Below are 26,687 nucleotides of genomic sequence, written 5' to 3'. Positions count from 1 at the left end.
GATACACTTATCTTTACCAAACCCCATATAAATAAGCACCTTATTTATGTATCAAAAATAAAAACTAGTTGAAGGAGACAAAATTAGTCAGATCAACTGCCAACAAATTAGATACATGCATGATCAGATCTGAGCTCTCTTATATTTATTGACAACACAACTTATACAATAACTTTAGGAATCCACACCAATTATGAGGTTAAATCAGCTGTTTCTATAAGACATATTTTTATCCTTTCATTTCTCTCCTGCAGTGGAGAATAATTGACCAATTACAACAAATAAGAAAAAGAAAAGATTAGATGACTTGATGATGTAACATTATCTAAATTTGTATTGAGTTTGATTGTTTGGCATTATGCTCTCAATTTGCACCAATATGGACAACATGTTTGTTTTCACCTGATTCAGATGTGGACTCTCCACTTATTCTTGTTGTATTAGAATCAGCCTCTGCTGTATTTTGCATAACAGTTCTGGAAGGTGGGATGTCATGGTCATGCTGCCCTTCATATGCTGTAATCACTGATTTTGGATTATGGGATGACCTCTCCACATGCTTCTTTGCAGGGCAACCAACACTCGAGCATCGGTAGTAACTCCTGCGGATAAAAGAAGCTGAATTTTTAGAGAGAGACGGAGAGCACCAGTATCAGGAAGTGGGGGTGGAAGGAAAGAGAACGACAAAAGAATACAGAAAGTTGAACTGAACATTATCAAAGACAAAAAGTATGATACAAACATGCATATTGGACAAATAGAATCTGGGAGCAGTGAAACAGAAACTGATCATATCAGCTTCTATATATAAAACTACACTGCAAGCTCTTTAGTTATTGTTCTTTTAATCTGATTAAAAGGTCTAATGTTTCATTTATAGATTACATCGCAAGATATGATCGTAAGACCATATAGGAGGATTTAGTATTTTAACTTCTTTCTAAAAAGAAGTATGTTTAGAAGTTGTATCAAGAAGAGTGAACGTGACTCATGCAAAACCTATTCCATTTTTCAGACTACTTTGGGACAACTTAAAAAGGAATGGTGGATATTCAGTATGATATGAAGACAGCAATTGTTCTGATACATCAAATTCGATTGCTTTCGTTCCTTTCATGGGCCACAGTGGAAGAATATAAATACTTTGTAAACAATCATTACAAGAAAAGAACTCAAGGTAAAGAGGTGATGAGGAAAATCTATTTTGCTAGGGGGAAAAGTTCACAAACATGTTTTTAAGAAAAGGAAATATTTACCTAGGATTTGGATTTCCTTTCACAAATTTTTGCCCATATTTGCGCCATCGGTAACCATCATTGACTATATCCACTTCACTGCTAGTTTGAACGATGTGTCGTAGTTCACTAGGAGACTTCATAGGTGGAGTCATGTCATCACTCGTAGGTACTTCTTTCTTCCTGTTGCAGAACAGTTGCACAACTATCAATTTTTTAGATAGTGTAGACCTGAACACGCAGGACAAATAAAGAAGATTTTGACTTCACATACCGTCTCTTTGAGCTCCGACCACCATTATTATCACCCTCATCTCCTGATTTAAGTGGCTTCAGGACTGTATCTTGTGCACTACCACCAGCTGATACAACAGCCGCTGAAATCAGGCTCTCCGATGGTTCGATAGATTGACATGCTTCACCAAGTGCAGTAGATTTCTCACCTTCAGCTAATTATGTCACTAATTAAAATTTATAATTCCTACTTATCTAGACCAAAAAAAGTAATTGACTCGGCCAATCTCGAGTACCTTCAAGTGGTGTTTCCATTGGCATGTCTGGTCGTCTCATTTCAGAAGGCACTACAAGCTCAGGGGAGATTCGGGGACTATTTAGAGGTTTTGGATGTTCATGCTTTGCTATATAGTGAATATTGGTTATATGCCCATCCTGTGATCTCTCCACTTGTTTTTTTGCTAGACAATTAATGCGCGTGCACTTGTAATAACTCCGAGTGAACTCATTTCCTCTAACAAGTTTCTGACCATATTTTCGCCAGTTATATCCATCTTCAGATGGTTTTTCAGGTTCACTGAAGGGAGTGACTCCTTTATAAGATGGCAAATCCTGGACACTCGTATCAGGGTTCCGCCTAGATCGTAACTTACACAAAGCATTCTCAGCCATTGGTGAAGAAGTTACTTGTTCTTGATGAGGTTGAGATACAACGTCTTCCATCTTCTGACTTTGTATTTGTTGTGAAGAATCCGAAGCCTTTCCAGGTACTAGGGAAATGGTTCCGTCTTTTACAGGAGAATCTGATTTACAAGATATTATGTATGGTTCCTTCTTTGGAAGTACAGAAACTCGACTAGATTCTGATGCACCACCCTCACTCTCAGGACCCTTTTTCTGATGCACATTTTCTGTATCTTTCTCAGGTACATTAGAAAGGGAACTATCTTCTTGATTGGATTGTGACACATCATCCTTAGATACACCCATTCAACCTGAACAGAAGTATTTGAAGTAAAAACAACAAAGTACGACATTTAGGATGGGAGTGAAGTACAAGTATATTGGCATATACAACATATAGATCCGCTAATCCCAAAAATGTAGCACACGAGTCAGCCCTGTCTATTTAGAACATATCGAACATCAATTCTTTTAGAGCACGATGAACCAATGACATGTAGATATTAATAGCATACAAAGACAGATTTATTATTCTGAGGACTTAGTTTAAGTGGCAAAGGTTAAGGAACTTCTGACTTATGCCAGAGGTTCAACCCCTGCACCATGCTAACTAAGCCGGGTATTAAGTGGAGAAGGGTAGAGGGCTGGACCATTATACCCGACTTTCACCAGCACAGGGTACCGGGTAACTTTATCCACCAAGACTTGGGCAGATAACTCACATAGCACTTTGCCTCCATCGGGAGCATACATCCACTTTAACATACATACTTTTATGTAAAGCCTCTATTCGCTTTCCCCTGTAACATTGTTGGTCTCACAATTATATCATAAACTTTCCTTTCTCTTTATTAAGTTTCTTCATATTGTATAGCATTCTCGTGGTACTCTACCTCAATCATCCTATTTTAGTTTTATTTATGTATTATACCTTCATCTATCATGTCATTACTGAGAGATAGTTCAGCTATCATCACTTGTTCGCTAAAATCCCTCGAAAAACCTAGTCATTTATCGATTTGACAATTATGGATACACTAGTTCTTTGTATCCAGCAGAACTCGTTGCTGATTTGTTAAAATCACCGATGTGAAGGTCCTATACCAAGACAATATTCCCAGTAGAAATCTCTATAACAACCATGAAATAGTTCAAACAAAAACATGAAGCAAATGTGATTAAACTAACTCGATTAGGAGGCAATTCATTCAATCAAAAAAAATTTGGTCGAAAGGTTTTCATGATAAACAAGTAAACAACTATCAACACTCTGCTTTCATTAAAAATCAGCTAACTGTTCTCTTCTTCTTTCTCTTTATTTTTTGGCACCACCGCGGTCCATCACAGCGCTAAAATCAGCATTTCCAGTCACTGGCCTTTACCTGAATCACCACTAGTCCACCACCACCAGCGGCAACCGTAGAACCCTCCCCCCTTGTTCCCTAAATCAAACCTCATCACTCATCAGAAGAAAAAGACTCAACCTCCAAAGAGACCCCTCTACCCATAACACTTGCATGTTTACAGAACAGAAAACCCACCGATAACCATCTCTTTTCTGTATTTCCATCCCACAGCTCCTTCACTTTCAACCAACAAAAGTTACCAACAATGCAAATTCAGTTTTGATTTTTATTTTCGATCTGATTTACTTATTTAAAAACTGGCTCCTTCCTCTAATCCTATTTCGCCTCTCATTCAGGACTTATCTTATCATTTAGCTATTCTTTCCTAAGTTTTCCCTTTCATCAGTACGTTTAGTCCTTCTGAATACGTCAGCTGCACCTGAAAGGGATGCCTGAGTCAAGGATGTCAAAGACACTACTTGGTGAAATAAATTCTTTTAGAATCAATTTCAAACCATCTGCTAGAGGTTGTAAACAATCCCACTATATCAAGACCCTCTCAACGTTGCACAAAATTCATTACTTTACATTCAGGCAAAGCTACTCCTTGTAGAAGTGGTAGAATTATTGGCAAGTACTTCAATTCGAAGAGCTATGTACATTTTTTTTTCCTATTCACTCAATGTATTACAATCAAAAGATATGAGTACAGCATCAAACTAATTATATGTATGATTCTCCAAAATAACAAAAACACTTTACAATCCAACACTGATTTAGAATTTTGTGGTAATTATCATCAATCACCACAAAAGTAGGAGAATATTACCTTCCTAGACTCCACTTGTGAGATTACATTGAGTATGTTGTTGTTTATCATGAATCACCAAATTGACGGCGATAGAACAACCCCAACTAGTTTGGATTGAGGCGTGTTTGATAAGCTGTGTGACTTAACTTGATCGAATATTGACACATCCAAAGTAGGAGGATATTACCAATTATGATTCTTCTATTCCTAATTAGATGCTGAATAGTTAACTAATCAGTTCCGAATAGTATCTAATTAAAGTTCAGAATCAAAGATAAAATAAACATAAAAAGTGAACAACATCCACATTGATTTCTCATACGATCACTCAACTAATAGTTATTGTCACAGAAAGTAACATTTTTTCCAACAAAGAAAGCCACTTCTCGAGGTAATAACTATTAGTTGTGTGATCACCCGAAAAATCAACTCAACAATTTCTCAAGACCCTCCAATTTTCACAAACCCCCAAAAATGGTTAAAGAAAATGAATTAACAACAGCATAAGCCCTAAAATTCATTAAGTAAACTTAGCAAGAAAAGAGTATAAACAAAAACAGGAAGGGAAAAAAAGGTCAAAAAAGAAGAGAAAGCTCTATGAATTGAGAAGAGAAATTCTAACCTTGTTGTACACAAAGTTCCAATCTTACTCCTTTTTTGAGGAGCTGAAAAACTCAATCAGAACTGATTCAGCAAAATTGACTTGGGCCAACTACTACTCTTTTCTTAGCTCTGTATCACTACAGTGTGAGTGTGTGTGTTTGAAAGGCAACTACTTCAACCTTTTTTGGGATTAATTAACAAAAAAATTATAGAAGAAGAATTTTGATGAGCTCTTTTTCTGTTTTGGAGGTGTGAGAGAATCAATGGAGGAACCTAAAAAGATTAGATTTGGAAAAGATAGTGATTTATTGAAAGGGGAATCTAATTCCTATGTTGGACTTTGCTACTGCTAACCAATAGACATATGGCCTATTGACAGTGGCATTTGTCAGCACTCAGGTATTTTTTTGTTGTTGTTGACTTCTCTTTTTTTTTAATGCATACATGTGTAGTTTCAAAAAGTGGGGTGCAAAAAGGCTAAATTATCCGTAAGCTGCATATTGGGGTGCGAAAAGCTAAATTATACGTAAGCTGCATATTTATTTTGTAGAGCAGAAGTACAGTTCAATTTTAAAGTTTATCGATTAAAACTGAACTCTTTTTTAATTTCAGCTTCAAATACTCTTTCGATTTCAACTAAATATCGTCAATTTGACTTCCCTTCTTATATGATCTGAAGGTAAAAGAGAATTTTAAGTAACATAAATCTTCAGAAAAGGGTTGCAAATTGAAAGAAATAAACCTACACAACTTGTTTTGTACAGTGAGAATATAATGGAGGACAAATAGGTATATAATCTCTCTGTGTCTAACAGTTTAAGCACGTTAAAAACACCAGATGTTTTTTAATTAATCTCGAATCCAAGCCTACTGTTCCAGAGACAGCCTTCAAAAATGTTTCAGATACCGTTTCACCTATAAGAATACTTTGGGGGGTATAAAGCTCATCATTTTAATATATAGTTTAGCTCCAATGGAAGAATCCCGTTGCTTGCAGCATAATATACAGCAATTGCAATCAAAAGAACAAGTATGACGATCCACAAGCTCAGACCTGCAATGTAAACAATATGTTTAATGACATAATTACCATAACAATAGTCGATTATGCACAACTTCTTGCAGTTGTTTCCTAATAGTTCATGTCATCAGTAATATCAACTTTTTTCTTACATAACGATCGAGTTAAAACTAACTAATCAGGATTAACAGCAGAAGCTTACAAACTACTAACTTTAGGCTCATTTTCGGGACTCAGTTGGCTACCTGCTAACAATCACCACACATAAACTAGCTACTCTCTACCATCATGTTCCTAATGTTGATATGCAAATTAAATACTCACCACTTTTCTTCTCTTCCTTTATAATTGTCACTCTCACTCTTGAATCCAAGGAGGCAGAAAGCAAAGCCCTGAAGGAAGAAAAAAATAAATTAGAATTGGTTGTGTTGACTGCTGCAGGCTTTTACAGTTACTAACAGGAGCATGAAAACATTTTAGGACCTCGAATCTTCTGAGAACTTCAATGTTGTTACAAGACCAAGATGAGCCTTTTTTACCACATTTTGCACTTGAAGATTGTTGGAAGACACTACCAGAACATCTCCCTCAATTGTTCCTCTGCAAAGGAAAATGAAATACAGGCAGCATTAAGCTCCCAAGAACATATTCTATGGAACATATTTATTACTTCTACTATTCAGCATTATAAGATGTCAATAGGATGATGGTGGTTTCATGCAGATCATCATGTATGATATGAACTTATGGGAAATTCCTAAAAAATTTACAATCTAAATGTAATTTGTTATTAAATATATTAGATGGAGAAACTGAAATTGACTCAATAGTCCCTCAGAACAATACATCATGTCTCTTGAACAACAAGCTAACAATCTGACATCTTACTCTGGGATTTAGTTGCTTTCAGAGCGTCTTCAATGATACAGGCTTAATCATACAAGAGAAAGCATCTTGATAATACGTTCCATCAGAAGTCAATCAGCAACTTATATTTTATTCGTGTTGGTGTCCAGGCAGTCCCTTACAACCCACAAGCACAGGTGGTCGAGTAAACCTGCTCACCGAGGTTAGCAGGTGGACCCACATATTATTATTACTACTACTATAAAAGCTGGAAGGAGAGGAGCTTGTGGTCGTCCTATTTAGGAGGATATTTGGGTAATTTAGAATGCACTTTTGGTTCTCATTGGTTGCTAGATGTATGTTACTATAGCTGCTCTATACAGTTTTACATGTATTTTCCTATTTTGTCTTGTGCAGTAAAAAATTACTTGTAGGACACATGTTGTCTGAATCTAAAATTATGACAAGTTCCAGTTGTGTGTCAGCTTTTAGCCTTTTATACAAGGTAATATCTTGGGTTTCTTACTGCCAGGTCATTTTTTGCTCTTTTGCTAACATGTTCTAATCTGATTTTGATGTCAAAAACAAGGAACATCAATTGTTTGTTTTAATTCTATGTAGTAATCTGAAAGACTAGGCACTTGCTTTTTTTATTTGCTCACAAGTAAGGATGAGACTAGTTTTAGGTAAATGTGGATAAGTATACAAACTTGGATTTTTTATTTTTTTTTGGGCAGAAGTGGATAACTTGGGAGTTTTTAAGCAAAAGTGAATGGGCTGTTTGTCCAACTCTCAAGTGCTTTTTCTCGATCTTTACATAAATACATTTCATGATAAAATCTTTATTTACCAAAAAAGTGTTGCTCTTTCTTGTAGTTTTAGCTTGCACTATCAACTAGGAGTATTAATTTTTTTCTAATGAAAATAATTACTTTATTTATTGTATGAAGCTCATTAATTTCACATTACAACAAGAAGTGCAAAGCATCTAACACCATTGACGTTTCTTGAAGAAATAAAAAAGGAGTAGCCAATATTTGATTTCATTATGGTGGTAATTACTAATGAGAATTACGAATATCACACATTGACTGATCAAAGAGAGATTAAACAACGAAAAGAAAGACCGATTCTTTAACCAAATATGTATCAATTTTAAAATTTTGAAGTCAAACCAAGCTAAAACTAAAAATATCTATTTTTTAATCAGTTCGGTTCATTTTCACCGAATCGTGAATTCCCTTAATTAAACTGTATTTATTAAAATACACTACAACAAACTATTAACACATGCCTACAACCACTTATGTTATAACTAAGCTTTGAACCTGGAATCTCCAGGTATGCTACTCCTATGTGTCAACCTCTCCACCATCTCCTTTGGAACAAGTCAACTAGTTGTTTTTCTCCTCTTAAATTATTTATTTATTTTTTTAAAAAAACAAATAAGCTGCTGTAGTTGGCAAGTGCTCACACTCTTTGAAGGGAAGCAGTAAGTTTAGCACATTATATGAATCTTTCCAACTTTAAGAACATTCAGCTATATGGAGAGTTCAGTGGTGCAATGACATATGATGTTTATAGATATTCGTGGAATAGAAACCAACAAAGAGTCTTACATTGCCAGAAGCTTTCCATTGGGTGAAATATTGAAGGCACAAATAGGATCACGAACAACGCGCTTTGATTTTATCCTCCTCCACGTAGTAGTACTCCACTTCGAAATACTTCCACCTTGATCTTTGCAAATACAAGAATACAGGGTTAATTCTTCATACATGCCAAGTGAAGCACTATCTGAAATAAGGTAATTCAGACAAATTATCAGTGTAGCATATCAACCTCGCATTGTGGTGATGTATAGAACCTGATTCTCATCGTTAATTGGTGCAAATCTACAATAGCCAAAAATCTCATCCTGAGTACAAAAGACGCTTCCTGTCAGATAACCAAAACAACAAAGAGAAAGATCGGGGTGTATGCCCACACAACGTCCTTGAATTGGGAATATATAAGAATCCACATGTATGATGTAACTACTCTTTATCTTATTAAAAATAAGAATCCACGTGTAAGAGAGAACCAGTTTATATAAAGCTAATTGACAGGAGAAACAAAACATTTAAAAATGGAATCTACACTGATTTTTTGGTAGTCTTAACTCTTAAGTGTCAATTAAATCGGAAATTTGACATCATTTCTTTCCGTTCTTTTGGTAGGGAAAAAGTGGAACACAACACACTGACCATCTTCCAGCATTTAAAAGCCATTCATAGATATTCTTACATTTTCCTTCGTCAAAGAAGCTACAGAGGTTGATTTTGACACATCCCAAATCCGGCAAGGGCCGCTTCCAACAGATGCAAGAAATTTTCCATCAGGGCTGCATATACAACCAAAAACATTTGAGTCAAAATCCCTCTACCATAAAACATATTGCTTGAAGTGCTTAAATTGAAATTGAGCAATGCTATGGACCTGAAGTCTAGATCCTTCACAGAAGCATGAGCATTAGCCTGATCAAGAATATTTTCCATGCTAGGCCACTTAAAAACCGTCAACTTGCCATCCTGTACTGCACCAAAATTCAATAATCAAGATATTTATTTGAAATTCCATATTTCACTCTTTATACAAGGACAGCAAGAAAGTAGCAGAAGCTGATCTAACAAATCAATCATATCTTAATCTGAAACTAGATGTAATAATTTTTCTCCAAATCAAAGTTGACAAAGCAAAAGGAATCTTTGGGGATGGGATGACAGACAGTTCAGCATGACTGTGTTGCCTAAAATTACACCACCAAGCCAAGTTGCTAAAGTTCAGCATAGAGGATTAGAACATTTTTCCTTTTTTTCACTATATAGAGCAACAGAACAAATAGAATAGTATATTTGCTTTGTAAATTATATTTTTTTTTAAATTTACTCATTATCCTCCCAAACTATTTGGTATTTCACAGCGTAGCTGATAGAGTGATTGATTTCCTGGTTAACCTACTCTTTACCATTTATATACGGCAGCCATAGACTGCTCTAAACCACAGAGCATAAGGTTCGTCATTGTTCTGCAGGCTTACATTACAGCCAGAAGAAATTGATCTTAAATGTCCATACACACATTAGCAAACATTACTGGAAAAAAAAAAGATGGTCATGGAGGATAATGTATAAATTTGGTCACACTCACAAAATGGTTAACAATTTCTGTCAGTTCCAAAAGACTCTTTTAAACTCCAAAAAAGTCGAAAAGAAGCAGCAAGCTTAGAATGAGAGGATACTGGGAAAAGACTAGCATGGAGATTAATATTTCCTGATAGAAATCTATTCCCTTCGATATTTATTTATTAGTAGCATCAAAGGAAAAACTTCTTAAACTGTGTATTATGAACTGATACTAAGAAAATTCTTAAAATGAAAAAAGACTTGTTTAAAGTTTTTCTTTTACTTTGCTACTAATTGCCTTCAGCAGTTCATTATTTCTGAAAGAGTTAAAGTTCTTCTGACATCTTTCTTACAATAAAGAACTAAAATCTGAAAAGGAGAAAGCCAAATGGGTTCTAAAGGTAAGGTAACAATGAGGGATTCAGAATGTGAGTAAAAACATACAAGATATTCGTAACTAAGACTGATGAAACCTTTTATCGCTTACAGAGTGATGCCAAAGAATCAGGCTATAATCCTGAGTTTACTCCCTTCTCCTGTACATCTAATTATAACTTGTGGGGCAGAACAAGATTTCAAGGAGGAAAACAACCCAGCTTTTTAAAGCACTTTCTGCAACCTTTTCTCATCAAGCCACTTTCTGCAACCTTTTCTCATCAAGCCATTTTCTTCAACCTTTACAGTTTAATGCAGGGAGAACATGTGTACCACCAGTGTTTCTTTTGGTAATTAGTGATGTTAACTAGTGGTGCCATAATTTGTACTCAGACTACCTCCTCCTTTTCCTTTAAAGACAATCTAACCCATAGCTTACAAGAATATTTTAGAGGGCAAAATAAACAGAGACCTGGTTATGTTTTTAAAAAACACTTTGTCCAACTTTTACCGAAGTATGAGAATAACCGGAGCTTACAAAACTGGCCTTCTTAAATGTTTCATACACAATGAACAAAACAGTAGTGCCTTCACATTGAACATTTTTCCTTCAATGGCAAGCAACAACCATACTTCCTTTTCAACCTGAAATAGTTTAAGGGAAGATATCTACCTCACCACCGACAGCAAGTAAAGAACCTTCATTGTTAAAAGTTAGCGCTAATTGTTGTCCAACATCTTCCAATGGCTCAAGTACTTTCTCAGATGATCGCAGACCCAATGAACGATTTTCAGTTGTCTGAAAATCCCAGTCAAACCATCTACACAGGTAACACATTGATTAGATGCTTACCCACACTACTCGCCAAAAGTACAGGCAAAAATTCCAAGCTTAATTACTGCAAGTGGTCTACTGTGGACTAAGTTTGCTAAAGCAACTAACCAGATAGAGGAGAAAAATCACAAAAATGAACAATTTCAAAAAGTTGTAGAGTTGATGTCAAGTGATATCACTTTAGTCCTTAACTATATAAACCCCTAACTGTTCTATCAGCAACAGTATGCTTTTGTGATTCTATGCTCCCCTCAGCCTGTGCCACCACTCACAAGTCACAAAGTGAGGGGTGAAAAGAATGAAGAGATACTCAACATGAATAGTAATCTAAGCCTTCAAAGTAAATCCCATTGCACAAACTTTACCTGCAGCTTTTTGGCAATGAGCATATAAGACCTTCTCCACCTGGATGTACTGCCATCCTATAAGGCAGATCACCTCCAGTTCCTAACCTAGCCACCTTCAACAAAGCACACAATTTTAGTCAATCTGATCCAAGGAGGCGACAAATATAATCTCTCATGCTCTTCTAATGTTTCAAGGAAAGCAAAAGTGAAGAGCATACATGGCAATGGAATTAAAGTTATTTGACCAATCATAAAGATCACTGATATATTGTTGCTTTTGGATGTACTTGATAGTTTTAGCTAAGGCTCTTGTAAAAAGAATAGTTTTATTAGGGCTAGAACAGCTGAAAATGTTAATCTATAAGCATCACAAGGAACCAGGTCTGACAAAGATAACGTGCTGCACTGAAAAATAGCAAATCTGATGTCTGTGGTCAACCCATCCGAGCCCTTCTCATCTTTCAGCAAGCAGGATTTAGGCTTCACCAAGAATTTCCTCAAGACAAAAGATTATTATAATGCCCAAAATAGTTTTATCATGTACTCCCTCCAACTCAATTTATATGACAATGCTTGACTCCACACAAAGTTTAAGATATTCATTTCGACTAAGAAGAAAATAGTAAGTTAATGATTGAAAGTTAGTTTGAACAAAAGATCATCAAACTAAAGTATAAAATTCAAAAAAATTAATTGCTTCAGATTCTTTAAAGTTATGATTCTTGTGGAAGCTAAACAGAAGTAGAATAGTGTCGAACATATTCAAATGTTTCAAAACAGAAATAGTATCATAAGACAAATACAAATAAAATAGAGGGGATAGCTCATTAAGCTACATAATGATGCATGTTTAAAAGTTAGAGAAGCCCGTTGACTGTAATACATATTGATTCCATAACTTCTGTAGCTGTACATCAGTCCCCCGGATCCGAGAAATGAACAAAAACTACTACTTTGCGAAGTTATAGCCTGTTTGGCCAAGCTTTTGTGAGGCGGAAAGAGCTTATTTTTAAAAGTCCCCTGGATCCGAGGAATGAGAAAAAAAATTAATACTTTGCTAAGTTAGTTTCCATCAGTTTCGGTCATTTGATCACTTGAAAACTAAAAGTCATCAGGAATTCATATAGTCTGCAATTTCATAGACCTTAGCTTCTTAAAGATCATACAGACGAATCTAGGAAGAACACAACATTTGCGTATATGATGAGCATAGGCACAAACAATAATCTACAGAGCAATTCAATTTATATAAAAGCACTGTACATGGAATGAAGATTTATGACTTACAGGTTCATCAGAGAGCACATTAGAATCAAAATCAAATTGAGCAACAATGAGAGCGTTACGAATACCGATATTCCCTTCCCCACCGCCTCCGGCAAGGACAACATAGTTTCCCGTTTCCGAGGACGATGATTTGTCTCCGTCGTTCTTTTCATCATCGGCCGACGGTTCGACGGCAGATCTGAAAGCGCTCGGTGGAACCCAACCGGCACCGTAAATTGGGACTCCATAGTTCTTCGAATTGGTGGAATCAGCCATCTATGGTCACTCTGATCTCAGCGTATCGAGAAATTGAGATGCGCACCAAGGGGCTTTGGTTTGCTTCAGTCAAATGGTGAGAACGTTTGCTGTATTTCTGTAATACACTAATACTTCAACGGGACCGGTTCGATGAGGTTGTAAAACCGGTCAATAGAGTAGAATCGGGTTTTCCGAGTCAAGACCGGTTTGTGTAATTAATGTAAATTAATTAAGGGGTGTTTCGTTTAGACATGAGTTATGCATAGTAAAAATTACCTAAATATACAACTTATTTTATTATATTTTTTAAACTTCCTACCATTTGAAAAAATTACAAAAATTTCTACTCTCTCCTATTTCAAATACATCACTTTATGCGATGATCGATCGGATACATCACTTTACTAGATGTATCAAACATACGCGATGTATCAAGACGTTGAGTGATGTATTCAAAATCGAGACGTGATGTATCTGGAATTGGAACGTGATGGGACGTTTTAAGATGTATCCGAATTCCATCAAATTTAAGGTTTTTTTGTAATTTGAAAAAGAGTATAACTATGATGTAATTAGCTCTTAACACTATGATATTTGTGTAAAATTTTCTATATTAAAATCTGCATAAGTAATACTATGTTTGATAGCTAATTAGGAGGTAGATTATTCATTTATAAAATTAATACAGTATCCGATTTAAAATTTAGAAATCAACATAATTAATACATGTATAAGTCATGAAGATAACTCTAACCATCTAGCAAATGACTCGTAAGTACACCGAGGGGACATTTGATAATTGGATAAGAAACAAGTTATCAACGCATTAATTTTCGTATAAATTATACATCCCGGGGGCTATCTGGTGGGCTGTTTGGAAAGAAAGGAATTCAAGATGTTTTGAGAGCATAGAGAACAATGTGCAGAAAGTTAAACTAAACTGCATTTTACTTTTAGTCTTTTGGTGTAATCAATTATACTCTAATGACACTGTCTCTATTATTGATGTGTTAGACTCAATTTAGACGTAGAGAAGTGAAATCAGGAGTAGACTTGTATATAAGGTTACAGTACGACCCATGTACTATTTTGTGATATAATACAAAGTTACCAAGTTCAAAAAAATAAAATAAAATAATTTATTCATATATAAAATTAATATGACAACAATTTAGAAACTTGCATAGCAAATACATGAATAACTAACTAATCCTTATATAACTTATATTTCTATAAAATAATACATAAATTTACTCATAATTAATTATTATATTATTAATACTTGCATAATTCTTATTCATATTTATTTGATAATAAATAAGACTTATGTATAAAATTAATACGGTACTTATTTCGTAATTTAGAAATCCGCATAATTTATTTTTTGTGAAAAATATTCCCAAAAGTGGAAAAAGAGAACGCGTTCAACAAATTAGAGGTCAAATCTGGTTTTCCTTGTCCCTTCGCAATTGGGTCACCGCCGCTCTACATATATTACATTCTTCTTCGTCTTTCTTCTCATTCTACTTTCTATACACAAATTTTCGTTCTTCATCAACCATGTTGTTATCGCCGGGACACTCCCCGCGCCACCTATCAACGCCGTCTCCTTCGCCGTCGTTGGCCGAGCAAAACCCTAATTCAACCCTCCACAACAGTAATTCTTCTACAGTACCAACCAATAAACGCCGGTCGAAAGTACTCGATGAGGATACATATGTGGCCGCTATAGAGAAAATAATCGAGCGTGATTTCTTCCCAGATATCCCCAAGCTTCGCGATCGTCTTGATTGGCTTGAAGCGATTCGCACAGGCGATCCGGTTCAAATTCGTGATGCTCAGTTGAAAATTATCGAACGAAGGGGAGGTAGAGCTGTTGGATCGAGCACTGAAGGTAAATTACGAACCCCTGGTTCGACTTTCTTTCGAAATTCGACTACTCCGTTTGATGATCCTTATAAAACTCCCACTCCGAGTGTAGTTAATGGTAATAATTGGTCTAGTGTTGGGAATAATGCTGAGGGAGGTGGTGGTGAGGTGGATGGGTCTTTGAGTTTAGATGAGTTTTTTAGGAGGTATACGAGTGAGGATAATGAGAGTTTTTCAAAGCTTATTGAGAAAGTGAACAGGAAAAGGAAGGAGAAATATGGGTATTTGTTGGAAGGTGAGAAGGATGAGGAGATGAAGTTGATTGAGGATTCTAAGAGGGCGAAGGTAGTTACTGATGGATATGGGACATCAGATCAGCCAGTGGCTACATTGGAAGGGTGGAAATACGCTGCTAAGAATTTGCTGATGTATCATCCGGCGGATAATGGGGAGGTAGCCTTGACTGAAGAAGAAAGAGCAGAGAGGCTTAAGGGATTGACGAAAGAAGTTAGTAAGGTGAATACAAGGTTTCATGGTAAGATGATGGAATCACAGCCGAAAGAGGATGAGACAGTGGCTGTGCTTTATACACCTGTTCCTGGGGCAACTCCGGTTCCTTTTCTTGATAGAGGTGATAAGACAAAGAAGTATGATTTGGATGACCTGCGGAAGACCCCGAATCAGTTCTTTGTTGAGTCAGGAAAGAAGGCTGAGAATGGATATAGTTTTGTTAGTACTCCTTCACCCGCGCCTGGTGTGGATGGATCACCGTTTATAACGTGGGGAGAAATTGAAGGAACACCTTTGCGGCTGGAGCAGGAGGACACACCCATTGATATTGGTGGAAATGGTGAAGGCCCTCAGTATAAGATCCCAATGCCACCCTCCAGAGATACAAAGGCTCATTCTTTATCTCGTGAAGCTGCTCGTAAGTTGAGGGAGAGGTCAAAGATGTTTCAGAAACCACCATTACCTTCACCAGTTAGAGGAGGGAGTGCTAGTCCAGCTGCACGTACTCTTTCACCTGCTGCACAGAAGTTTATGCGAAAGGCAATTGCCAAGTCGTCTCACTCTTTAGATGAATCTCTCCGAGCAAGTTACCGTGGTGCAAGTCCTGGACTGAGTACTCCTAAAATTGGCAGGAGTTTGTCAAGGTTAGGAAGAGAAGGTAGTCTAGATTCCAGGTCACCATCTGTAAGAGAAGGATCTAATCCTCCTTGGTAATTGTCTTATAGCATTGTATTGGTAATTACCAGTTCCTTATCAAAAAAATATATTGGTAATAACATGTTAACCGTACTCAATCTTTGTCTCTTTTACCTTAACTTTACTAAATGTTTTCTTTGCATCTGCTGATGTCTGTAAAATGTGGAAATCTTGAATTTGCTAGTTATGATTATGCGTCATTCCTTTTTCCTGTATTGCTTATCAAACTCGTTATTTATCACTTTACGAACTGATAGAGCTTCAGTTTTCTCAAGTAAGCTGAGTTGTTCCCTTATGGGAAAGCTGCTTATCCATTTGGACACCATTTGAAAGCAATGAACAATTCCTGTGTAGCAAGCTGATGAGTATTCTTTTTAAATATTAAATATTCGTTGTTTTGATTCTTTTGTAGCTTAACTTGTTTTGCTGTTTCTCCATGTTTTTGTTAGTTGTAAAGGAGACCAATTAGCACTGTGTACCCAATTGGCAAATTCATATTTCATTTGCTCACCAGTTATGTAACCTTTTGGGGTTTGGCGGGGGGAGAGAAGAAACTAAAAATCCATTTTTAGACGACATGAACTTGCTATAAAACATGTGTAGATATCCACATTTTAACCTTGAGCGGTTGTCTAACTGAATGTCTGCAACTTATAAAAGGGAGATTAGTGGGTGTGGGAAAGTCAGTTGATAGATTCGTGGAGGATATTTATCTTTGAGGTCAAGGTCGTGTATTAGTGTGTTTAATACAGGTTTTGTTGTGGCATGTAGATAGGGGTAAGGCCAAGGTGACATTTTGTCAGGTTGAACGTAGTTCTGACTTCTTTGAAGTCTTCTGTTAGAGAACCAGATATGCGCTAGTGTGTTTTCAGCTTCTTAATATTTGATGGCATCGTTATATGTAATATATAATACCTTCACTAGTTCCAGTATGTCGTGGTAGTTTGTAAATGGTGCCATTGGCAGCGTAGTGTTGTGGCAGATGTGGAATTTCTTTATATTTTCATCTTCTATCTGACGAGATGCAGTGACTTAAATCCATTGTTCTGCCATGTTTTAGCTCTTTTCTTTTCCTTTTGTGGAGTACAAAGGACCGACCCCATCATACAATTTTTTCCAGAAGAATTTTACTTCATTGCAGGTTAACATATTTAATCCCCTGAGATCTATGGCCTCTTTTGATTTGGATGGAAAAAATTAATGAGGAACTGTCGCCTTTCTTGCTGTTGGGTTTTTGGGATTTCACTGGTTGTCAGCTATTGTTAACACATTGGTAATTATTCCTTTATCAGAGCATTTTTGCTCGCTTTCCTTGATGTATTTAGGTTCCTTAAAAAGGAGCATATGGTAAACCAAAGTAGGAGTTGTTACGGATAATGAAGAAACTAGTAGATTAAGATATGAAAACAATGTAAAATAAACAAAATTTGATATAGGAATATTCGGTTTGATACCCTGTTACTAATTCTGCTTGTGGTAGATAAAGGTGAGAAGTCAAAACTCCATTCTAGGCCACTCAGTTCCTCGATCCCCTGAACTTTTGGGTGAGAGAGGAAGTGGTAATGCATGTGAGATTGTGAGTTAAGAAAGGTGGGGAAGTTGAGTACAGGTATTACAACAAGATTTTTAGTTAAAGCAACATATTTATTAAAGAAACTCTAGTGACTAGTCTAATGCATAGGATTCACCGATTCAGGAATGATTCTCTTGTGGCAAAAACTTCACTTATTGAAGTTGAATTGCTCTTGCAAGTAGCATGTCAATTGAGGGTAGCTTTCTAATATGTTTTCCCATAAGTTCAGTTTAGTACCTAGGATGCTCTTACTTGTAGTAATTAAGAAAAAGCACCCCACCTATACTCCCATGTATGGGAATCAACGGTGGAGTTTTTTCATTTTCTCCATTGGTGACTTGAACATCCAATCTCTAAGGTTAGAGGTGGAGGACGAGGGCCTTCAGTTGAGCTATCCTGTATTGGGTTCTTATAACAGAGGAATTTGTGTGGAAAAGAGAAAGGTTAAGACGGTTGAAGTTGCTATAATGGTCAGGTGAGGAATCATTTGTAGTGAACTGTTGTTGGTGACCATTAATAGAGCACTGTAACTTCCTCTTTAGAATTTGATAAACTAAATAAGAATTACACCATCTATATCTCAACTGCACAATACCTAGATATAATAGACTGAACAAACTAACATCTTCTGTGATTAGACTGGTGTGGACTTGTGGTCATTTATGTTTGCTAAAACATTGAAGTGTCTTTCTAGTATGCTTAAGTTTTGATGGAGAAAGTTACTCGGTACCTGCATCTATCTTACTTGATTGCTGCGGTTGTTAAAAAGAACAGGACTTACCTGTGCCAAAAAGGCATATGCCCTTTTTTTTACTTGAAAGTGTTGAGTATCTCTTCATTTGAACTGATACTTTGCTTTAAGAGGAGATTGTCAAAGTAGATCGGATTCTAAATGCATAGGACAATATGGTTAATTTGAGACGTGAAATTAATGAGCTGATGTTGGACTAGTATTATGGAGTCCTATATAACGTAGATTTCACACACACACATCCAAAGGTGTATTGAGCTCTATGATTACAAATTTAAAATCTTGGATCTGCTTATGTTATGATATTTTGCATCTGGCCAATGCAATGCTTAATCACCAGGTATATTTGGATCAGTATTTTCGACGTGGAACATAAATTTGTTTTAAAATTCATTAAAATCGCAACAAATAGTAGGTGTGAACTTATTATTTTAAAACGGAAAAGGATAAAAAAAAATGTCTTGAACTATGTGAAATTGAACACAAATGTCATCAATTAATAGTTTAGTGTAAAATGTCGTGTCGTCATTAGTTTGGTCCAAAAATGGTTAAACCACTAATAGTTTGGTCCAAAAATGTCTCCATAGCTAATTCTTTAAAAGTAATATTTTTATTAGGAAAAGAATGACGTTTTAAAAAGAAATGAAATAATACATTTATTAGGAGAAGGGGCAATTTTGATCTATTAAGTAACAACAGGGACATTTTGGATCAAATTACTGATAGTCGGGCATTTTTAGACCAAACTATTAACGAAGGGCATTTTTGTTCAATTTCACATAATTTAAGAGCAATGTGAATCCTTTTACGTTTTTAAAATACAATTTGATCAATATTAAGAACTTAAAGAATCCAAATTCTAGGTAGGTTGTAAAAGGACAATCTGGTTTACTAAGCGCATTGCCCTATCTTCTTACAATAGATTATTTTCACAATTCAAACTCGTGACCTTCCGATCACACAACAATAATTTTATCGATCATCTTCATAATTCAAACTCGTGACCTTCTAATCACACAATAACTTTACCAATTAAGCTAGGTGGTAACACAATTAATTGTTGGTTGCTTGTGTTGGGAGATTCAGTGAATGTGAAGTGTTTTTTGGGCACGGATGGCACATGACATGAACTATTTTAGTGTATTATTACTTTGCTCTCTGTATTCTGTTGTGTGGTGACAGCAATATTCATGCCACGGATATATTATGCAATCTTATATGGGAACACCTCGATATTTTTTTCTTCAAGATATTTGAGACTTAATTTAGCAGCCATAAATTTTTTTCTGACTTTTTCAATATATTCACATGCTTGTCCTAGCTTTTCTCCAACTTGCAAATTGAATAGAAAATTGTAAATTGAAGAAATGTGATGCAACTTTGATTTTATTTTTTTTGGTAAGCATATATTCAATGAATTTTACTAATTATTTGAGGGATATTAGAATTTTAATTTTTTTTTGAATTAATTATTAGGTGCACATCTATTTGAACTATCACCAATTTATTGGTGGTCTCAATTATCAATTGTTTATTTTACTACACCAACAATAGTAATGTTTATTATTTATGGTAGGAAAAGAGAATAATTGATGGTTCAGATGTGTTTGAATAAGTAATTGGTAATAGTTCAGATTGAAAAAAGTACACACCTTATAGTTTGGATAAAAACTCGATAAATTGAGATACTTTAAGTATGTTTTTTTTTTTTACTAAAATATGAATCAATAGTCAAGTGTTGAAGAAATTGAATTGCAAACTTTATTTTATTTTTATTTCTTCTTAATTTTCAAGCATTACAACAAACATATTTAAAATGGGGTATGCCAAATTATCTACTTGTTGAATCAAACTCTATAATTTTAACTCTTATCTTTAATTATTTAGAATTTGTCAACTTATTACTTATAGAATTATGTCAACAATATATATAATGATTGATTCAGTAAAATGATGGTTTTCAAAGTTGAATTACTAAAATATTATCTAAAATTAATAATTAAAAATATATATTTGAAGAAATCGTTTATAAAAAAACATTAAGTAATAATTTGTATCTAAAATATTAGAAAAAATAATTATAAAAGATAATTTACATCTAATAAAATTTAAAAAATACATTTGAAGTTTGTTTAGATTTTAAGCCTCTAAGTAAAATGGACATCAACTCACAAACCTTGTAACAAAAATTTACTCTTAAAAAGAAAAGTTGTTCATTCTAATAATTAGAAGGATGATTTAATCAATCTTAATATTAGTACATTTTTTTTCCCACACTTTTTGGGAAAAGTTGGGTCAATGCATAGAAAGAAGATTAAAAAAAAAAAGGGAGGAAAATGCAGATTTTTCCAGCGCCATTAAGCTAAAACTTCAATCTTAATCACCCACGTTGAATCAAAATAACGAGAGAAATATGATCATAAGAATTAATTATACAGCTGATCTTAATTAAGTTTTTGCACGGACTTCCCTTATTTGACGTAATCTTTAATTTTTATCCCTTAAATTGATGGTCTTTAATTTTTATCCTTATTACTTATTTTTAAAAAAAAAAATTGTTATCCAAAGTATTCTTAACTATGATTTATTTTATAAAAAAATTGGGGTATTTTTGTCTGCATATTTATTATTTAAGGTGTTAAAAGGAAGATATTAAAGACCATAAAATTTAAGGAAAAATTAAAAACCACCTAAAAATAGAAATATTTTTTTCAGAGTGACCCAATCTTAGTTGGTTTGAGATTGAACCATAATTGTTATTGATATTGTTCGAAAACATTAGTATTTTCTTCTTTAGATAAAATTTTAAATAAAAGAAAAAAAACCTAAGTATAAATATAAATTATTTACCAATTATAATGGCAACACACACGTGACATTGATGAGCTGACAATATAGTTGATAACTTTTGAAACTACGTAGAAATTAATATTTGCATGCCTACGTATAATCCAATCCTTATTTTACTTGAATTAGACTTCTCTATAAATTATATAAATATAACATAAGGCTTTTGCATATAATTTATCAATTGCCTTAATACCTTCATCCTCCAATTTATTTACTCCCTCTCTATTTTTCATCTTGCTAAAGGTAAGTAAGTTTCTTCACTTTCCATATATATGGTCTGAAGAATTTCGATAATAATAGTTTTATGAACAATCATCGATAGAAATACATGTTTTAATTATTATTTTTTTATAGTGGAACCTAAAATTATATTTATGGTAAGTTATATAATTGTAATAATTTAATCTTATTGGGATAGGGAATAAATTACATCGTAGTCCTTTTGGGACATGGAAATCAAGCCTAGTCTATAAAAAGACGATGATATTGTGAATATTGAATAACAGAAGAGTCGAGTTCTTATTGTTTTTTTTTTAAAAAAAATTGTTTCAGTAGAGCTAAAAATGCCATCTGCAAGTGCTGATTCAATGGAAGAAGAAAAGGAATTATTTGCTGAAGTTGATCCATCAGGGAGATTTGGTCGATACGCGGAGTTACTAGGCCATGGTGCTGTGAAGAAGGTATACAGAGCATTTGATATACAAGAAGGAAGAGATGTAGCGTGGAATCAAATTCGATTGAGTAAATTTATTGACATGCCTTATGTTATAAGTAAAATTCGTTCTGAGATTACGTTGTTGAAAAACTTGAAGAATGATAATATCATTGTGTTGTATCATTTCTGGAGAGATAAGGAACATAACATACTCAATTTCATTACTGAGGAATGTGTGTCTGGGAATTTGAGGGATTATAGGAAGAAGCATCGTCGCGTTTCTATAAAGGCGTTGAAGAATTGGTCTAGACAGATATTGCAGGGGTTGGATTATTTGCATACTCATGATCCTTGTGTTATTCATAGAGATCTTAATTGCAGCAACATATTTATCAATGGGAATGTTGGAAAGGTAATTCAATTTTGATCATTCTATTTGTTTTTAGTTTATGTGCATTTAGCTTAATGTTTTTCTTATCTGAAGTTATTGAAAATTTGAGGTTCCAATCCTAAAAGATTTGAAAAACAGGACATACTCATAGATGATCCATATTGAGTTCTGATAATATTCGAGTTTGTTGCTAGGTATTTGACCAAATAGGATCATCAGTATTACTACTTTCTAGATCATTCTGCAACACGTTTGGAACAAAACAGAGATATCTTCATTTTGAAATTCATTTGGACTCGACTGGTGTAATGTATTATAGGAATCATCTTTGTTGACCCAAACCCAATATTTTTGTCACAACTCAAGCCCTAGACATGCATTGTTTTTACTCAACAAACCTCACAGATTTGTCCCTGGAGCTATGCCATCATTGAGCCCAAAAGCGTGCATATCATATGAACTTGTGAGATGCCTTATAAAGTTGATCTTCACTTTCCTCTCTTATTTTGATGTAAGATTCGCTTAAGCTATCACATGCACCCCTTCTTCAGAAGCTTGTCAGGCTAGATGCCTATTAGTCCTTCTCTTTGACCCGTACTCCTGGACCTCAAAACCACTAAAATCTCAACAACCACTAAATTGGCAACTCAAATCCCAACATACAATTGCTTTTGCTACTAAGAACCTTGAAATCCTGAATTTGCCTCTACTTGTACCATAGCAACGCGCTAATTATCATAGTTGTTATGTTTATACAGGTAAAAATAGGTGATCTTGGGTTGGCTACAATAGTAGGGAAGAGTCATGCAGCACATTCAATGCTAGGGACACCAGGGTACATGGCACCAGAACTATATGAAGAGGACTACACAGAGTTAGTAGATATTTACTCATTTGGAATGTGTTTGCTAGAAATGGCCACTATGGAAATACCATATAGTGAATGTGAAAGCCTAGCCAAATTATACAGGAAGGTTACATCAGGAGTAAAGCCTCAAGCTTTCAATAAAGTGAGTGATAAAGAGTTGAAGGATTTCATTGAAAAATGCATTGGACAACCAAGAGCAAGACCATCTGCTGCTGACTTGCTAATGGATCCTTTCCTTTCTGATGTTGCTAATTGTTGAGGTGCACTTTGTTTAAATATGGACAAGTTATTTTTTGTTGTTCAAGTTTAAGTTATCAATTAATGTTTATCATAAAGATTAGTTACCAATATGTATCATTCGACCATCTAGTTCATCAAAAATGGTCCAAGTATACACTACATATACAGTCGGTTTACATGTATGTATATCATATGTGAAGGGATAGTTATCAATATGTACCATTCGACCATCTAATTTATGAAAAATGGTCGAAGTATACACTACATATATACTCGGTTGTATATGATATGTATATGTGTGTACATGTATGTATATCACATGTGAAGGGATAGTTATCAAATATGTACCATTCAACCATCTAGTTTATCAAAGATGATCGAAGTATACACTACATATACACCTCAGTTGTATATGATATGTATATGGTGTGTACATGTATGTATATCATATGTAAACTCATCAGTATGCCTAACTTTTATATCGGACTACTAGAAAATAGACTTATGTCACCGATTCAAAAATTATTGCGTGCAATAGATAGAAAAACCGTTTATGCAACTGTTTATTGATGTTATATAACAATGGATTGAAATACATATTTTAAATTTTTTATATTTTATATGTTGTTATATGCAACACTTGAAACAAAAAAAAAAAGAAACAAAGAATTGGTGTGTTGATAATTTATTTATATATATATTCTAAATTCATTAACTTAAAATCTTAAGTTCACTTATGTTACTTAGCTCGTATTTAATATTAGTTATAGACTATATTGTATATCACCCTTGGGGATGTGCTAGCGATCTACACGTCATCTAGAACTTGTCTATGCTAGTAAAAATTGGGGATGATTGGTCTTCCATTCATCCGATCGTATAGACAACAAAGCTACCTTCATAACATTTTTCCTTTTGTTCATATATATGTTAAAATTATTATAAAATATGGCAATTTAATTTGCTTGAATTGCTCAACCTAAGTTTGACGAAGAATCTTAGTTCGAAGTATAGGAGGAGGGCAATGACAGAACCAAAAATTTGGTGAAGGCATGTGCAAATTATTTTTTTCCAGTTGTGCTGTGCAAATTTAAAAATACACTCATAATTTTTCAATGAAGAATGTATATTGGATTACCCTTCGCCTAAGGTGACTCTGCTCATGAGAGAAGGATTATACTGAATCAGTTGGCTAGCTCTGAAAGCTCAATTACAAGAATCTATCTGCACAAATATTAACCTCTGAAAGTTTCATTCAAGTTACTGATTACTCAGTGGTCACTCATATATTACTGACTCTATTAAATCAACGAAAAATAATAATAAAGAAAAACATGCAAGTAAAGACAAACTTTTGTATGTATGCATGTATATACAACATCTAATAGATTTTTGAGGGACACAAGAATGAAAAAAGGGATAAAGATGTGATTGGGATTAAAATATGTTGGTTAAGCAAAGTAAATATACTTGAAACAAAAGCAAAGCCTAATTAATTATTCTAAAGTATATTATATTACTACAATTTAGAAGCCGTGCCGTCTTGGTTATTGTTGGCTCACCTTATCGTATGTTACAAAAAGCACCCTCTAAACTTCTTTTGCACTTCACTAATTAATTAAAAAAAATTAATCTGATTTAATTTGTGACTTGGCTTCAATTTTCCACATTTTGTCTTTCCCAATACACTTGAATTTCCCCCATGAGTTCACTTAAAAATATTAGTACTACGTGTCTTTTAAAAAAAAACTGCATACTCCTTAAATCTTGATTCTTGTATTAAAAATAGACTTTTTTTTATTTGTTCATTTTAACAAATTAATTTTAAAAAATTCAATACTATATTTATTAGTATTAAATAACTACATAAAGTACTAATATAATAGTCATATTTAGATTTTCAAAGCATATGGTAATTTAGTAAGATGAATCACTAATAAATAATTTATTAAGAGGAGCATCAAATCGATATGAGCCAAATAAAGTGAAACAGATGAAGTATTTGATAGTAACCTCAATCATGAGATTGAGAGTACATAATTATCCTTCACTAATTGAAACAATAAGGGTTGATATAAGAAAGAACTATGTAATAAAAGACCACTTATTTTCCTAAAATGTTGAACAAAATTCAATTTGTAAGAATGAGTAATATTCAGTTGATTGACTATTTATATTTTCACTTTATTGATCAGAGTTCGATTCTCCAAAATCTCGTCAATTATTTCCCCTTCCCTATATAACCATAGGAGTGAATTCCGAGGGGAAAAAAAGTCAATATATGCCTACAAAATAAAAAATATATAAATTCCAATGTGAGAGGTGTACGTATACATGCATTGAGTTTCAAAAGCTACGTACTAAAATTAGTATTTAGAAAGTTCATTGGGAATGTTGAATATCATGTACTCTATGTTTCATTTTATATGATATAGTTCGAATTTTGTGAAACAAAAAAAATTTATGACTGCAATTTATTCACAAACATTTTAAATTGTTAATTCTTATGACTTATTATACTTTTTACGTAGTTTCTAAATATATAAATTGTTTTTATTTAATTTTGTACGACTATGGTGCCCAGGCCAGCTTTTACGCACCTTGACTTATTCCACGAGATACCTACCAAGTAACATTGTCCACCAAGGATCACCTAGTGTTTTTTTTTGTCTCCACTGAGTTTTAAACCTGAGACATCAGGGTTCTGAACCACTTCATTGACGACTAGGACACACCCTTGAATGCTAAATTTGTAAATTATTTTTTAAAAAACCTTAAAGATTGTTGTATGCCTGAATGCATGATCAAATACTATGTTATATAAATTAAGACAGATAGAATAAATATATACATTATTTTTCTAGGTATAAATTCTTTGAATTTTTCACAAACTCGATTATTTCAGATTATGGGAGAATGCAATGCTTTAATTTTTCCAATGAGGAAGCTAGTTTTCTCAATTGTCATGCACGTGTGTATACAGTCCAAAAGCCAAGAAAATTGCTATATTTTCAAACTTCAACTTCTCGAACGTCTTTGAAGCCTTAATATTAGGAGTTTCTTGAGTCCCACTTGTGACTTTTGACTCAAAACAAAAACTACTATACTCATCATAACAAGTATGGACCTTTTTATGTTTTTTTTTTTTTTACGGTGATGTTCAAGACAGCTAACATATATCTTAATTATTTAATTAGGTATTTGCTACTTTCACAAAAATACATGTATGAGAAATGGAATAACTTTGTCCATCAAGGCT

General features: G+C 34.2%; 4 protein-coding genes across 5 annotated transcripts; 2 read left to right on the top strand and 2 right to left on the bottom strand.

The window, feature by feature from the left end:
• Positions 1 to 126: 126 nt before the first annotated feature.
• Positions 127 to 5,183, bottom strand: LOC125839752 (WRKY transcription factor SUSIBA2-like). 2 transcript variants are annotated; one of them, XM_049518749.1, is made up of 5 exons: positions 4,933 to 5,183; positions 1,766 to 2,464; positions 1,510 to 1,678; positions 1,257 to 1,418; positions 127 to 602 (listed from the first exon to the last, which is right to left on the bottom strand). In XM_049518749.1, exons 2-5 carry the CDS (start codon positions 2,457 to 2,459, stop codon positions 365 to 367), a joined length of 1,263 nt encoding a protein of 420 aa, XP_049374706.1. In that variant the 5' UTR covers positions 2,460 to 2,464; positions 4,933 to 5,183; the 3' UTR covers positions 127 to 364. The 2 variants fall into 2 exon arrangements, with proteins under 2 accessions (XP_049374706.1, XP_049374707.1); XM_049518750.1 differs by lacking the exon at positions 4,933 to 5,183 and having other exon boundaries at positions 148 to 602; positions 1,766 to 2,582.
• Positions 5,184 to 5,595: 412 nt separating this feature from the next.
• On the bottom strand, positions 5,596 to 13,160 carry LOC125839756 (SEC12-like protein 2). Its single transcript, XM_049518754.1, has 10 exons — positions 12,789 to 13,160; positions 11,520 to 11,614; positions 10,993 to 11,140; positions 9,259 to 9,350; positions 9,067 to 9,163; positions 8,623 to 8,698; positions 8,400 to 8,520; positions 6,418 to 6,534; positions 6,259 to 6,326; positions 5,596 to 5,967 (listed from the first exon to the last, which is right to left on the bottom strand). Exons 1-10 carry the CDS (start codon positions 13,041 to 13,043, stop codon positions 5,861 to 5,863), a joined length of 1,176 nt encoding a protein of 391 aa, XP_049374711.1. The 5' UTR covers positions 13,044 to 13,160; the 3' UTR covers positions 5,596 to 5,860.
• Positions 13,161 to 14,487: 1,327 nt separating this feature from the next.
• LOC125839746 (uncharacterized) lies at positions 14,488 to 16,198 on the top strand. The gene has a single exon (XM_049518740.1). The coding sequence runs from the start codon at positions 14,586 to 14,588 to the stop codon at positions 16,116 to 16,118; it is 1,533 nt and encodes a 510-aa protein (XP_049374697.1). The 5' UTR covers positions 14,488 to 14,585; the 3' UTR covers positions 16,119 to 16,198.
• A 5,624-nt stretch (positions 16,199 to 21,822) lies between these two features.
• Positions 21,823 to 23,568, top strand: LOC125839774 (probable serine/threonine-protein kinase WNK11). The gene is made up of 2 exons (XM_049518774.1): positions 21,823 to 22,341; positions 23,079 to 23,568. The coding sequence occupies exons 1-2, from the start codon at positions 21,838 to 21,840 to the stop codon at positions 23,445 to 23,447; spliced, it is 873 nt and encodes a 290-aa protein (XP_049374731.1). The 5' UTR covers positions 21,823 to 21,837; the 3' UTR covers positions 23,448 to 23,568.
• The last annotated feature ends 3,119 nt before the right edge of the window (positions 23,569 to 26,687 follow it).

This window comes from Solanum verrucosum, unplaced genomic scaffold, assembly GCF_900185275.1.
Source record: "Solanum verrucosum unplaced genomic scaffold, falcon-dt-bn FXZP01000175.1, whole genome shotgun sequence".
Lineage (NCBI taxonomy): Eukaryota > Viridiplantae > Streptophyta > Magnoliopsida > Solanales > Solanaceae > Solanum > Solanum verrucosum.
Note: the sequence above shows the minus strand (reverse complement) of the source record. Positions and strands in the feature narration are given on the sequence as shown.

What these genes read in the sequence shown, in the direction of transcription:
- LOC125839752 (XM_049518749.1), bottom strand. Translation starts at nt 2,459, where the DNA reads ATGGGTGTATCTAAGGATGATGTGTCACAATCCAATCAAGAAGATAGT. An exon ending in AATGGAAACACCACTTGAAG is followed by an intron (nt 1,679 to 1,765) that starts GTACTCGAGATT and finishes AATTAGCTGAAG; the next exon opens with GTGAGAAATCTACTGCACTT. An exon ending in GGTCGGAGCTCAAAGAGACG is followed by an intron (nt 1,419 to 1,509) that starts GTATGTGAAGTC and finishes GTTCTGCAACAG; the next exon opens with GAAGAAAGAAGTACCTACGA.
- LOC125839756 (XM_049518754.1), bottom strand. Translation starts at nt 13,043, where the DNA reads ATGGCTGATTCCACCAATTCGAAGAACTATGGAGTCCCAATTTACGGT. An exon ending in TACTTGCTGTCGGTGGTGAG is followed by an intron (nt 9,351 to 10,992) that starts GTAGATATCTTC and finishes GGTGCAGTACAG; the next exon opens with GATGGCAAGTTGACGGTTTT. An exon ending in GTGAAGGATCTAGACTTCAG is followed by an intron (nt 9,164 to 9,258) that starts GTCCATAGCATT and finishes TTGTATATGCAG; the next exon opens with CCCTGATGGAAAATTTCTTG.
- LOC125839746 (XM_049518740.1), top strand. Translation starts at nt 14,586, where the DNA reads ATGTTGTTATCGCCGGGACACTCCCCGCGCCACCTATCAACGCCGTCT.
- LOC125839774 (XM_049518774.1), top strand. Translation starts at nt 21,838, where the DNA reads ATGCCATCTGCAAGTGCTGATTCAATGGAAGAAGAAAAGGAATTATTT. An exon ending in TCAATGGGAATGTTGGAAAG is followed by an intron (nt 22,342 to 23,078) that starts GTAATTCAATTT and finishes ATGTTTATACAG; the next exon opens with GTAAAAATAGGTGATCTTGG.